General features: G+C 44.4%; 1 protein-coding gene across 1 annotated transcript; it reads left to right on the top strand.

Annotated features, from left to right (window-relative positions):
* The first annotated feature begins 1,328 nt into the window (after positions 1–1,328).
* On the top strand, positions 1,329–3,621 carry HOXC11 (homeobox C11). The gene is made up of 2 exons (XM_050334229.1): positions 1,329–2,016; positions 3,389–3,621. Exons 1-2 carry the CDS (start codon positions 1,329–1,331, stop codon positions 3,619–3,621), a joined length of 921 nt encoding a protein of 306 aa, XP_050190186.1.
* The last annotated feature ends 10,700 nt before the right edge of the window (positions 3,622–14,321 follow it).

Here is a 14,321-nt window from a genome sequence, read left to right as displayed (position 1 = left end):
CTCTCAAAACCTCTTGAGCATCTCTGGGGTTTTGGGGTTTTTTTTCGGATCAAAAGGCAGCAGGACAGAGAAAGAGGAGGCTCCCGGGGCGCGGAATAGAAGATAAATGACTTTAATAAGAATATCTTTTTTAATTCAGCTGGCAGAATAAATGATGAGAGCGTTGCTGAAAGTACATCCATTGATTGACAATAAACAATTGCATTAAATATTCAATATGCCACTCTTACGTAATAAATATTTAACCAAACATTAAAGGAGGGTTTCGAATATTTATTAGACACCGACTTAATTCATTTGTTCTATTCCTTGATATATCACTAATTCGATATCAAAAGTCGTTAAAGCCAGGCCTGCTTTAACTTTAAAGTTGGAAACTTCACGCGGTCCCTGTCACTGCCTAAGTGGAATATTCTCCATAAAGCACGTCAAGCCGGTGATGGAGGGTTGATGTGCACATTGAGATCAACATAATTAGCGTATGTTAGAAGCTTGTTAATTAGCGCCAGCCCCCTCGCTCCCAGATAGGGAGATGGAGGGAAGACTGACTTGGAATTCAGCAGCCCGGAATTGCTGCGGATTATTGGGAAACGTTGGAAAACTTACTTCTGCACCTCCAGCGGTTTGATTGAGCTACCTACAGCCTATCCAGGAGCACGTCTAAGGATGGAAATAGCCGGAATAATAAATTATAGTAATCAGCGTAATTAAAATATTAAAAAAAAAAAAAAAAGGCTGGAAAAACACTGTTCGAGCTCCCTTAGACCCTCCCTCTCCCTCTCCCTTTCCCCCCTCCCTCCCTCCTCCCCAACCCAAATCGCCCCCACCCCATCTCCAAACCCTGCTGAAAGCGAGAGAAGCTCAATCCAAATAGGAAGGAGAGGAGGGAAGGCTTAAAAAAAAAAAAAAAAAAAAAGGAAAAAAAAAAGGCAAGGAAGAAAAAAAAAAAAAGCAAGCAAGGGGAGAGGAGGGGGGAAAAAAAAAAAAAGCAGCAAGTTCCCAAGCCAGCCCTTGTACTTGTTCAGCTGTGGATGCTCGGAGGGGTGTGCCTTCAGGAAAATGAATACAAATCTGCAATTGATTTTCATAATGTTTCTGCGGTGTTTGCAAACCAATCGTTTGAACCTCTGAGATCTTACCTAAGTGAACCACTCCTACGCATCTAAGTGCTCCAAACTGATATATGACAATATCTACTTTGGATCACGTGTCCTCCGGAGCGACTAAGACGGATCGCGCGTCATCTCGCCTTCCCAAATTTTTTCCCCCTGCGCGCCTCGGATCCAAAACATCTCGAGCTATAGGAGCGAGGGAAAAAAAGGAGAAAGATGTTTAACTCGGTGAACCTGGGCAACTTCTGCTCCCAGTCGCGGAAGGAGCGCAGCGCCGAGTTTGGAGAGAGGGCAGGTTGCGCTTCTAATCTCTACCTCCCCAGCTGTACCTATTACGTCCCCGAATTTTCAACTGTGTCATCTTTCTTGCCACAGGCCCCCTCTCGCCAAATCTCCTACCCTTACTCCACCAACCTCTCGCAAGTGCAGCCCGTGCGAGAGGTCTCCTACGGTCTAGACCCCTCGAGTAAATGGCACCACCGCAGCAATTACGCCTCGTGTTATTCCGCGGAAGATCTGATGCATAGAGAGTGCATCCCGCCTTCCACCATGACCGAAATGCTAATGAAAAACGAGAGCGTGTACAGCCACCACCACCACCACCCCAGCTCCAACCACCCGGCGTCGACGGGATTCTACACCAGCATGAACAAAAACACCGTCCTGCCCCAGGGTTTCGACCGCTTCTTCGAGAACGCCTATTGCGGGGCGGAAAACCCGGCCGAGACCTGCCTGCAGAAGGGCGAGGGCAAAGTGGAGGCAGAGTCGCAACCCCACGCGCTGTCATCCCGCGGAGAGCAAGGGCTAGACCCGGAAGACGAGGAGGAAAACACGAACCCGGGCTCTTCTTCAGCCTCGTCCTCTTCTGTCACCAAGGAAGGGAGCAAAAGCAGCAGCAATTCGAGTAGGTAGAGCAGTAAATGGAAAAGGTTAAGGGACTAGCCCGCGTGTTTTGTCGGTCAAATTTTATGTGGAGTTTTATAAGCATTCAAAGGATTTTATTATAACCTACAAAGCTCTTTCTTCCAACGAGAAGAATTTTTACGATGGGAAAAGCTCTTTGAAAAAAAAAAAAAAATGGAGATGTTAGGCGCAGACACAGTATCTCCGAGTCTGTGAAATTTTAAAAGCACACCGTCGTGACAAATATTAACTTTGATCATGAACTTACACGGGCATTTTAAAAGGATTTGGTCCCGGGGTTGCTGAGGGTAAAAGGCAATTGGGCAGAACACTACTTTAGCTGCCTGGGCTTTCTTTCAGGCGCTAAGATGCATGCGAAATGTTTGGGGCGGCTTTTTGGGTGGTTTGTCGTGTTTCTTTTTTTTTTTTTTTAATAATATATAATTAAAACTGTATGTCGAGCCTCCTCTCTCGGGGGAGGCGAGGCGCTAAAGGGGAGAAATCCGCCGAATCTGCAGGCAAAGCGGAGCGTTTCTTTCGACTTTTCTCTTTAAAGTGGCGATTTTTTCCTCCTCCAAGCCCGGTGGAGCGTTGAGCTTTTGTCAGGAAGGGCTTTTACTTACGTGGTGGTTTCTTTGGGTCTTCTGGGCTGGGGATATCTCTTTTTATTATTATTATTATTACTATTATTATTTGCATGCACTCGCATTTCCTAGGCAGTCCTGGAGCTGTTTTAAAGGCTGGATCCAGGCAACTCTGCAAGTTGGCGTTCAGCGAGGGGCTCTTTTGGGAAGAGGGGAGGGTTGTTTTGTTTCCCTGTTTGCTTTTCGTGATGCGAGTCCCCCTTTTGCGGCTCAGATGCGAAGTTCTCTTTGACTTTGATTCCTTTTTTTTTTTTTTTTGCGTGTGTGGCGAGGACTGGAGTTAATCAAAAACTTCTGCGGAACACAATATCTAGTTCCTCTAATTCCGACCTTGCTCGTGCTGTTTCTATACAGATAACAGATTTGCAGCTGAGCGTGGGTTGTTTTTACTCCCACCACCACCACCACTCCAACCTCCCTAAACTCTGCTCCAACAACCTCCTGCCTCCACTCCCAGGCCGGGTTTTATTTAAAAAAAAATTAAAAAAAAATTAAAAATAGCCGATCTAAACCCAAAATGTCTGCGTTGAGCAGCGGGGAAATAATTACCCCACTGATCCTTAAGACCCTGTGCAACCTCACCTCTGCTACCCCCCCTAACAATAGGCTGAGGATCTCTCCCCCTTGCATTAATAATCGGAATTATTAAGCTGCTCCCAATCTCCCTGCTGCCCCCGTGTCCTGCGTTTTCCTCCAGGATATTTACCCCTGCCTTCTGGTCCTTTTAAGGTGCTCCCAGGACGAGGAAGAAGAGGTGCCCCTACTCGAAATTCCAGATCAGAGAGCTAGAGAGGGAATTCTTCTTCAATGTCTACATAAACAAAGAGAAGAGGCTCCAGTTGTCCAGGATGTTAAACCTCACCGACCGACAGGTTAAAATTTGGTTTCAGAACAGAAGGATGAAAGAAAAAAAATTAAGCAGAGACCGCCTGCAGTATTTCTCTGGAAATCCCTTGTTGTGAACATCTTTGGAGATCCCCTCTGCTGGTGAAGTGTCTGCGTGGCGAGGAGGAACAGTTGCGAGCTCGGGTTCGCCCTTTTGCGTCGACAAAGCGACCTCAAAAGTTTAAGCCTTTTCATATCTGTATGTCTGGGGCAGTGCTGAGTAACAAAAGGAGAGAGATTTTCTTTCAGCTCCCGCTTCGAGGACTTGAATTCCATGAACGTTTAATTTAATTTGGTTTTTTTCCCCCATTTTCTTTTATTTTTTTTTGTTGTTGTTTTGGGATTCCCCTCCCACGCCCCCGCGTCCCCTTTTGTTTATTTTTTTTATATTATTATATTATTATTTTTTTATTGTGATTATCCTTTAGGCACCCCCGTCCCTATTTGAATAAATGGCAGTGCTGTGTTACCACCGCGGTGATTTCCAGTCTGCAGCTGTGTCAGCACCAGAGCGGCCAAAGCCTCCCTTGTAGGATCAAATCACTTCATCTGGGGTGAGTGTGAGTGTGTGAGTGAGTGTGTGGGAAGGAACACATGGACATGCGTGTCCTCCCCTGTGTGTGTGTGTGGACATTCACACCCCCTCTGCTCATCAGCGTCCTGAAAAGGGTCGATATTTCCACCTCCTCCACCTAAAAAATACGTATATACACGCAGATATACGGAAGTGAGTGCGTGTATATCCATCTACATCAATTTACGTGTTCTCTCCAGTCTCGTTTCTACGTTTGGAGTGGGGAGTGGGGTGGAAATCCAAGCAAAAAAAAAAAAACAAAAAAACACACTGCCTCGGAAGTGGTTTGTATATAAATTTCGTAGTGGTTTTATTTTTTATTTGATTTTTTTTGTTTGTTTGTTTGTTCTTTTTCCGGAAAAATAAGAGAAAAAAAAAAAAAAAAAAAAAAGGGAGACGAAGAACAAGAGAGGGAAACATAAAAATAATAATACAAAAAAAAATTCCTGAGAAAGAATAATAATTAAAAATAAAAAAAAATCCTTTGTGTATGTAAAGTGAGTCCCCGGGACACTCTGTGAAATTCTGTGGCAAATAAAGACGTTGCAAGCTGTTCTACATTATGATTTTATTTGACCATTTTATTAGAATTTCCCCTCTTAAAAGCCTCTTTGCGGTCATTGTGGTGTGGGTTTCTTCCATCGGAGTTTAAATACCTGAATGCATATCAGAAATATCATCATCCATATTCATGGGACTCGCTGCAATCTGCTCTAACAGGGCCGGGATTAATCCGAAACCTCCACCTTGGAGCCCACGTTTGGTGGTGGGGAGTTCATTGTATTCGGCAGCGACCTGAAATTTATAGGATTTTTCTTGGCCCAGTAATCCTCCTCTGAATTTGGCTCCAGATGTCTTTCGCTGTTTTCCGGTTGTAGTTAATCTTTCTTTTTTCCTTTTTTTTTTTTTTCCCTCTCTCTCTTTTTTTTTTTTCCTAATTTTTTTTGGCGTTTTCACCAGAACAAGTTATCACTCTCCTTTAAAAAAAAATATAAAAAAACTAAATTAAAAATGAATGAAACTCCAATTTTCCACCAGCTGCGTTTCCCCGTAAGTCAAGGATACCTTCCACCCCTACGAAGCACAAATGCAAAGTCAAGTCCTTAAATTCCAGCTTAAGGAAAACAAGTTCAACTCCCAGGAGCGGGGCAGAAAGTGATTTTTTTTTTTTTTTTTCCTCCCCTTTCTCTCCCCCCACCTCTTTCCCACAATGACTTTTTCTCGCCGTGGCCCGAAGGCGACGCGACAGTCGCGGGGAGGACAAAGGAAGGCCGAAGATGCCGTCGGTGATGCCGGTGCATGAATTTGGTGTCAATACGACAATTTTGGTGGTGTTTTTTTCTTGGGGAGGGGAGGAGGGGGGTGTTGGTGGGGAGGGTTTTGACGTTCGAGGTCGCCAATGTAGATTTTCTACCGCTTTCTGATGAGATTGTGGGAATGGAGGAGAGTGAGGAGGGGGGGGGGAAGTGGCGATAATCCCCCCCCCCAGGAGCCAAAAAACCAACACGTTTTATTCCCATCCTCTGAGCGTGTTCTTGTAAAATTCTCATCCTCACTTTTAAAGATGAACCCCGTCGAATGAAAAAAAAAAAAAAAAAAGAAAAAAAAACCCCAAAACCCTTTGGTGGTGTCTTCTGATTTTATTTGACGACGGTCGGGGGGGAGGAAATAAATTGATAAACCCACAAAAACGCTCTTCGTTCGCACCCATCCCGACACCCCTGAGCAAACCCCCCCCCACCCCTCCCTCCTTTTACTCCCCCCGAGCAATTAAATCCAAACCCACTTCAAGCTTTCGTGATAGACCCGTCCCGGTTACGCCACGAGATGATCTTGAAAGGATGTTAAGAGGGATGTTTCTCATTAAAAGAGCGGGAAAGGGAAGGAGGGGGGAAAAAGAAAAAAAAAATAAAATAAAAAAACCTGGGTGGATGGCAAAAAAAACCCCACTCCTTTATTTTTCTTCTATTTATTTTTGCAAAAAACCGAGAGCCTGAAAGGGCGCTTGTCCCGGGCCTAAAACCTCGCCTGAGATTTATATTCAATAAACCAGGCGTAAGGAGGGGGATTTTTTTTTTCTCTCTCCTTTTTTTTTTTTTGCGGGTAAAGAAGTAAAAGATGAAGACGAGACGAAGATCGGAGCCATCTTCCCGGCAGATGTAGCAGCGCTGCCAGACCCGCCTGAGGAGGGGGCTTCTCCTCCAAATTAAAGAAAAAAAAAAAACCAAAAAAACCCACAACAAAACCCACACCACCCGGAAAAACCCCCCGAGAAAAAGCACCTTTTCTTTAATGAGTGTTTGCCCAAACCTTCCCAAGGTTAGGAAAACCGAAGAGAGGTGCAATAAGGTGAATATCGGGAGGTCAGAAGCGGGCAGTTAATGCTCCGTAACAGCAGCGGCTGCCCGGACAAAAGCGCCTCGTCTAGACGTTGTAATAAAGACTGCAGCACTAAACAGCTTAATTTTTCTTAATTACCCCGTCTGGCTAAAAGGAAAAGACTTCCGCAGTAAATAGTAAACAAATAAGGGAGTCTTGCCCAGGGAATTTTTTTTTCCTCTCTCTCTCTCCTCTTCTCTCTCTCTCTCCCCCCCTCCTTCCTTTTTTTTCTCCCCTCCTTCCCCTCTCCTTTTCCAAGGCTCCAGTTCAACTGCAGCACAATGAAACTGTAGGCCTAGTTCAAAGTTTTCGCGAGCTAAAATGGAATGCCAGTTGTAAAATCCAAGTTTATAGACCATGTGGGAGTTTACAGCGGCATTAAGCGGCAGTGCCATGTAGGAAAAGGGCTGTTAATGTTCTGGGGAGGGGAGAAGGGGGAGGACCGGGGAGGGGGGAAGGAGGGGGCAGAGAAGATGCTTTGGGTACCACACCGTGGGAGAGGGAGAGCAGAAAAGGGTCGGGACACGCGTGTGTCGCCAGCGAGCACCTACAAGGAAGGTGACACAGGAGATGAGGGCGAGGGGAGGGTCCTGCTCTCGTTTAAAAGCCAAAAAAAACCCCACCCTCAACCCAAAACCCCTCAAAATTGTCCTCCTTTCCCGGGGCGGGCCGAGGGATGCAGGGGTGGGAGCGAGACCCACAGGAAGAAAAATGTGAATATATGATGTCTTTGAACTTCAATAAAGTCAAGTCCATCACCTTTAACCTTTTTGTAATAAAGGGGAATCAGAGAGGGTCGCCCCGCCCCCCAGGGAGCCGGAGAAAGGGGGGGGGGTCGGTCTTGAGGGGGGTCCCCACATTTTTTTCCCTGGAAAAAAACCACCAAAAAACCCCACCCCACCCTCTAATTTCGAACCCCCGCGTGGCGTTTATGACGTTTAATATTTAACTCAACCGCGCAGCATTTAATGCATCTCGGGGCAGGTTTAACACACACACGGCGAGCACGCTTTATTATTGTTATAAAGCTTTTGATATCTTAACGCATGAAGAGTTTTTATAACTTTGTTGGGCGTAAAAGTTTTTACAAGTTTTTCTTTCCTTTTTTTTTTTTTTTTTTTTTAAATTTATTTATTTATTTATTTATTTCTTTTTAATTCCCACCGCGCGTTTTTGGCTTTTCCATCGCACTTTTTTTTTTTTTTTTTAATTCCTAACCTCGCACGTCCATCACAACAAAGCCGCCCTCATAGGCTGGGAAAACTCGCTCTGGGCTCTGCGTTAATGACACCCAGACTAATTACAAAAGCCCTTTCCGTGTGACGTACAAACACACACCAACCCGACCTGTTTCCTATTGCTCCCTGCGTTTCATACACAACATATTGGAAGCAGCTCTGGGTGACTTTTTGTTGTGAAATATTGCAGGGCGAGAAGGAGGAGAAGGGGTTGGCTTCTAATTGGCTTTTTTTGCGGGATGATTGTGTTCACTTACGTTGGCTTCCAGACAAAGAAAATTAATTCTTATTTAAAAAAAAAAAAGAAAAAGGAACAAGAAAAGAAAAGGGAAAAAAGGGAAAAGAAAGGAAAAAGGAAAAAGAAAAAGGAGAGAAAAAAAGAAAGGAAAAAGGGAAAAGAAATTAAAAGGAAAAGAAGAGAGAAAGGAAGAAAGGAAGAAGAAAGAAGAAAGGAAGGAGGGAAGACAAAAAAAAGAAGTTAAACTGAAAAGAAAGAGAAAAGGAAGGAAAGAGAGGAAAAAAGGAGGAAAATAAAGGGGGAAAAAAGTGAAAAGAAGAACAAAAAGAAGCCTCTGTGGGGTGGGGGATCTCTGGGTGCTGCAAACGTTGGATTTTTGTGCCCAGAGGTTCTCGCTGAGCTGGACGGAGCTGTTTCCACCCTCACCCACCCCACGGCCCCGCCGGGCCCGTCACGCGTGACCTTGACTGTGTGAGAAGGCGAAAACCTCCTCGGGGGGCGTAAAAATCACCCGCGGCAGAGCTCACAATGGCCTGGGGACACAACCAACCCTTTCTCCAGCGCTTCCACTTTTCCTCGCGGCTTTGACTTGGCCAGAGGCGGGATTTGGAAATAAAAAAATAAATTTAAAAAAAAAAATAAAAAGGAAAAAAAAAAGCGAGAAGAGGAGTTAAAAAAATAAAATAAAAATACCAGCGGTTTTTGGCGAGCTCAGCGTCAATTGAGGACGGAGCGTCAATTGAGCTAATCCTCGCCTGCGGATCCCCCGGGGGTGAAGGCGTTTTATTTGGGGACGAGGAAGTTTTTTGGGAGCCATCGTTGCTCCCTGGATGGGAAAAAGAGGGCAAGGAGGGACCCCTCAAGGTCCTGAGCCCTCACCCGGGGACCCCGGTGGGTCACAACCTTGGAGAAAGGAGATTAAATCGGTTTTCCTGAAGCCCCGAAGGTTGGGGGGAAAAATCAGGCTGCAAATTTGCCGCTGAAATATTGTAAATCCACCGGCCAAAGGAGGAGGAGGGAGGGGAAGAGGAATTGGTTGAGGGGGGGGGAAAGAGGGAGAGAACTTTGGGGAAGGAATTGTGGGTTTGAGGGAAAGCGATTTGCTCCCCAAAATATGAAGAGAAGTCCTCAAAAGTGGCTGGAACCCCGAGTTAAATAGACGTGTGGAAATAAATGGGATCCCATAGATAGAGAACCAACCAAATAAATAAATAATCAAACAAATAAATAATTAAAAATAACTCCCCAAATAAGCACACCTCAAAAATAAAACTCCTCCGAGATAATTAGGCTCTTAAAGATGAGTAGAACCCCCCAAAACAGCACCATAAGAATAAATAGCTCTCCCCGTCCAAAAAAAAAAAAAAAAAATTCAAGGGTCCCCAAAAAATAATTAACACCCCAAAAAGGAGACGTGGAGGGGGCTCGGGGCAAAGGAAATTTATTAAAAATACGACTTTCGAGGATTTTGCCCCAAAATGGCGGCTCGTTTAGGCCTTGGCTCATCCGCCTTTGCTTCAAGTTGGGGAGGCTCGAGGGATGCTCAGCACATGTGAGATGGAAGCACGTTCCTCTGCTTTTGATAACTCCTAAATTACAACATGAAACCACGGGAATGTGGTTTGCAACCTCATAAGGCTGCTTTTTTTTTTTTTGCCTTTTTTTTTTTTTTAATCTGGGGTTGGTGGAATTAGGTTGGAACATTTGGCTGAGGGAGCCCATAAAAAAAACTTCATTTTGGGGGAGGATAAAAAAAAAAAAGAAAAAGAGAGAGAGAGGAGGGGGGGAGGAAGACTTAATGTAAACATTACAATTGTTTATGTGCTACAAGTAGCAAAGCAAATTCGTTCGTTTTAATTGCGGGGAAAAAAAAAAAAGAAGAAAAAAAAAAAAAAAAAAAGAAGAGGCCTGATTCCTCCCTTTGAATTAAGTGATAGAAAAATCTGCAGCCTCTGCTCCAAAGATGTGCCTGATCTAAACCGTATGTGAGGGCGAAAAGAGCTGCCGCTCTCTGGGGTTTGCGAGGGGCTCCCGAGTGAGAATTTAGGAGGCGCTCGGGGTTCCTCTCTCAGGGTTGCAGGTATGGAAGAGATTCTTTTAAAAAATTAATACAAAAAAGGGATTATATTTTTAAAAAAAATTAAATTATCCCCTGCCCATCCGCCCCTCACGATTCTCAACCGCTGCGCTGCGTTTAGAAGGTCGAGATCCTTAAATTTAAGCAAATACGGCAAAAATAAGAGCAGGCTTTATCTCCAAGCTGTAGGTGTGAAATCCGTATTTATCTGGAATTCTTTTTTCCACCCTCTCTTCTTCCAGTTGCCTCTTTTTCTTCCTCCAGGAGGGACGGGGAGTGTTAACGGCCTCTCCTCTCCAGATTCTGTTAAAATCGTCATTGAAACAATAACGTTTATTTTGAGCAGCTCCTCCTTCAAAGGCGCCCGGTAAATTATCAGCGTTTTAACCGAGTTCCAAAGAAATCATTTTTTTCCCGCCGTCCTGCGTGAAAAATGGGGAATTCTTTGAGGTTTTACCCTCAACTCGCGGGGCAGCCCCACATTTTCACACGTCCTTCATTGTTGGCGAGTTTTACCTTTCATCGTTACTCTTCGCCTCTTGCAACTTCCCTTTTCTTATTTTTTTTATTACGCTTTATAAAAGAGACTCCTCCAAATACCCGCCGCTGGGTTATTTTGCACCTTAAAAATCGCAACTTAATATGTATATATATGTGTCTATATAGGAAACCAACTTAAATTTTGCAATAATCCACATTCCCAGAGCTCCCACACGAATTTCTCCACCCCTGCTAGAAAGAAAAAACAAAAAAAAAATCCTTTTTTTCCCTTTTCTTCTCTTCTTTATTTTTTTTTTGGAGGTGTGTGTGTAATATCTGAGTTCGTTAACGCGCTGGAAAAATTAAAGGAAACGTTTTCGGCGCTGAATAAACTCCCCCAAAATCCCCGTGTCACCCCGCCTTGCTCTTGGCTCCTTTATGAATTACGCTTCCCAAATTCTCCCGCGTGATCAAAGGGGGGAAAGGAAAATAAAAAATAAAATTTAAAAAAAAGAAAAAAGGGTCCAAACTCCATCCAGGACTTGGGTGCTACGTTGGGGGTAGAAAAACTTGGACACCGTTTTTTTCAACACCACCTCGAGGAACATAATATCATTCCATAATTCTTTTGACTTAAGTTACTCCGAAAGAAGGAAGCGGGGTAAGAGGGATTGTAAAGTTTGATAGATTTCTTGTGGTGATAGTTTACAGTTTCTAAGCCAACATATAAAGGCGTGGGTTTTATTTTTGCATCGCTGTTATTGTACTCCAGTGTACTTTGTCATAAATCAGAATTATTTCCGCTACAACACGGGGCATAATACCGGGCAGAAATACAAATTTAAGGTAATCATTAAAGCCTTGCTACCAAATACTTCCTCGCAGCGAAAAAAATGAATGTTTGTCGTAAAAAAAAAAAAAACCACCACGTACGAAAACTTGGTTAAAAAATACAATGGGCAGGAGAAGCGCTCTCTCCCCACATAACTCACGGTTAAATAATTAGATTGAAAAGGGGGGGACAGGTAAAATATTCCGGGGAAGTCCGAGCGATGCTTTGTCTTGGAAATTGTAGACATTTATATACTCCTCGGGGTGACGGGCAGGAGGAGGGGAGAGGGGGGGGTTTTGGCGTCTCTTCTCTCCCCCCCCCCCCATTCCATCCCCATCCAAAACTTCCCAGCGCTGATTTTTGGGCAGGTTTTTTGGGGGGCAATCGCTCTGTTTGTGGCGCTGGGGACGATGACAGGACGAGGGGACAACCCCCCCACACACCCCCCGGCCCGGGGGGGAGAGAACAAGGAAGGGCAACCCCCTCCAAACCCCCCCAAGTTTTTTTTGGCTCCGAGTTTATTGGGTAAAAAACGGCCCACCAGGCCCAGGTTGGAGCCACGCGTGGGGAGCAGATCCCCCGGGAACCGCGTGGGTTGGGAGGGACACGGATCCCCCCTCTCCAAGTGTGTAAAATTCCAAGTGGGTTATTAAAGTCCTTCCCACGGGCGGGCTCCCCTCCTTTTAAGTTTTAATAGCGTTTTGTTCGTATTTATTTTCTGTAATTAGACGAAAGCATTTTTCCCAACGGGGGTTCCACTTAGGCTGATGAATTTTATTCCTCTCCCCATTAATGACCCGTGTTTATCATACTTCTAATTATTTTTAACTTTAAACAATATTCGCTCTCCCGGAGACGTCTCTGTGCTGCTTCCTAATGCCAACTTTTCCCTTTTTTTTTATTTTTTTTTCCCGTGGGCCAAAAACGTCTCACGGTGAAGTTTCCAGCGATATCTTCACCTCGTATTTTCGTGAAAAATCTGATTTTATGTTTACTCATCCCTTCTGAGGCCAAGATGCTGATGAGGAAGCGGCGACAAGAGGCTCGAAACCCTTCCAACATTCGTGCTGGCGAAACCAGGTCGACAAAACGCCTGCGAACGGTGTAAATCTTTATTTTACACTCGCAACGTTTACACGTTCATAAAAGATGAGGTTTCCAGGTTTTCCCACCCACCCCTCCTCTCTCTCCACCGACCTGGACGGGGAGTTTCTCTCGAGACGCTCTCGTGGAGCGCCCGGTTCTCTTTGGAGAAGCAAATTCAGGTTGTTTAACGTCACGTTTGATGTGACCAAAAAAATCCGCGCGGTCCTTCCGTGTGTCTCCTCCGGCGAGAGAAACACCAGAACGAGGGGGTTTTGGGAAAAATAAAAAAAAACAACTCAGGAAAACCTGTTTAATCCGGAGAGAGACAACACAGGAAACCGTGAGGTCGAATTTTGGCGTCCCCCAAAAATACACGCGTGTAACTCTTCGACCGAGCGGCGTAAATTATTGGGCCTCCACATCATCTGAGAAAATAAAGTAGAAAATAAGGGGGGATTAAAAAAAAATAAAATTAAAACTTGAGGGGTGTAGGGGATAAAAACCGCAATACACTAAAAAAAAAAAAAAAATCGCGTTGGTCTTTAATTTCATCACCTATAAATGAGAAAATATTGGCTCCCCGCACTAAAGTTTTATTCTTTGCTTATAAATATTACGGTGGAATTTTCGTTGGATATCATAAAAGCGAACGATTTCTATCAAACTGTTTTAAAAAGACCTATGCAGATAACACAAATAGAGGCAATAAAGTCGCAAATAGCTTTCCAAGGGGAACCAAATGGCGTCTGAAGCCTTCGAAAAGGCTTTTCCCGGGCAGGGGGGACACACGAATTAGGAAATACGCACTTTTAGGCTTTTTTTTCGGCCTAAGATACAGAAATTCGTCCCGCTTGGTGCGGAGAGAAGACCCGCAAAGCCCCTGGAAAGTTAAGTCCAGGGGAATTTTACAGCCCCGCTTTTGAAAATCTTTGGGAAAACAGGTTTGCAGACGTGAGAATATTTAAGTAGGACTTTACTCTAAACCGTTACAAATCACCCCAAACGGTCAAGTTCCACTTTCTCTGTCCCAATGTACTTTTTTTTTCCCTCCCGCGATTTTGAGCCCTTTCTTTTTTTTTCCTTCACCTTCTTTCCTCCCCCCTCCATTTTATTTTCCTTTTTTCCCCCTTTGTCCTTTCTTTTGCTTTTCTCCCTTATTTTTCTTTTTTCCCCCCTTTCTTCTTATTCTCCCCCCCTCGCCTGTTGTGTTTTTTTTTTTTAAAGGAAAGGTGGCGTTTTCTTTTTGTTTCCCTTGAAAGTGACTCTGAACCCGTGTCTTTCTAACTGTAATGATCTTGAAATTCCCGACCATCTCGCATTTTATTTATTTATTCGCCAAGGTTTCAACCTAAAACCAGAGTTCACCCCCAACCACTGCAAAGCGCCGGTGGAAAAGGATGGAAAAAGCCCATCGGTCTTAATTAGGGTACGACTTGGAAATAATAAAGAAAATAAAGTTGGGAGGGGTTGGGAAGAGCGGGAACCACGAATTCCCGACCTATTCGAGGCAATCAAACCTCGCTCGGAGATTTAAAAACTGAAAAGGAAAGAACAACCACCACCACCACCACAACAACTCGAGCTGCCATCGCAGCGAATTTCGCCGCGGAAATTGGAGAGAAAAAAGTAACTTTGTTCGGGAAATCACTGCTGGAAATAAATGGGGGAAAAAAAACCCAAACAAATCAAATAAACCAGCAGCGAATCCTGAAAGTTTCGGTGTGGGAAGGTATTTATTTGCCTGATATCAGCGAGTCCCAGGTTGGAGGATTGGGATTTTTTTTTTTTCTTTCCTTTGTAGATAAATCCCGAAGAGAAAGAGGGAGCAGAGCAGAGACAGACAGACAGACAGACAGGAGCAAACCCACCACAC

Source organism: Myiozetetes cayanensis, unplaced genomic scaffold, assembly GCF_022539395.1.
Source record: "Myiozetetes cayanensis isolate MyiCay16 unplaced genomic scaffold, myiCay2020 scf51, whole genome shotgun sequence".
Taxonomy (NCBI): Eukaryota; Metazoa; Chordata; class Aves; order Passeriformes; family Tyrannidae; genus Myiozetetes; species Myiozetetes cayanensis.
The sequence above is the reverse complement of the archived record's forward strand: the minus strand, read 5'-3'. Positions and strand labels throughout refer to the sequence as shown.

What these genes read in the sequence shown, in the direction of transcription:
- HOXC11 (XM_050334229.1), top strand. Translation starts at nt 1,329, where the DNA reads ATGTTTAACTCGGTGAACCTGGGCAACTTCTGCTCCCAGTCGCGGAAG. An exon ending in CAAAAGCAGCAGCAATTCGA is followed by an intron (nt 2,017 to 3,388) that starts GTAGGTAGAGCA and finishes GGTCCTTTTAAG; the next exon opens with GTGCTCCCAGGACGAGGAAG.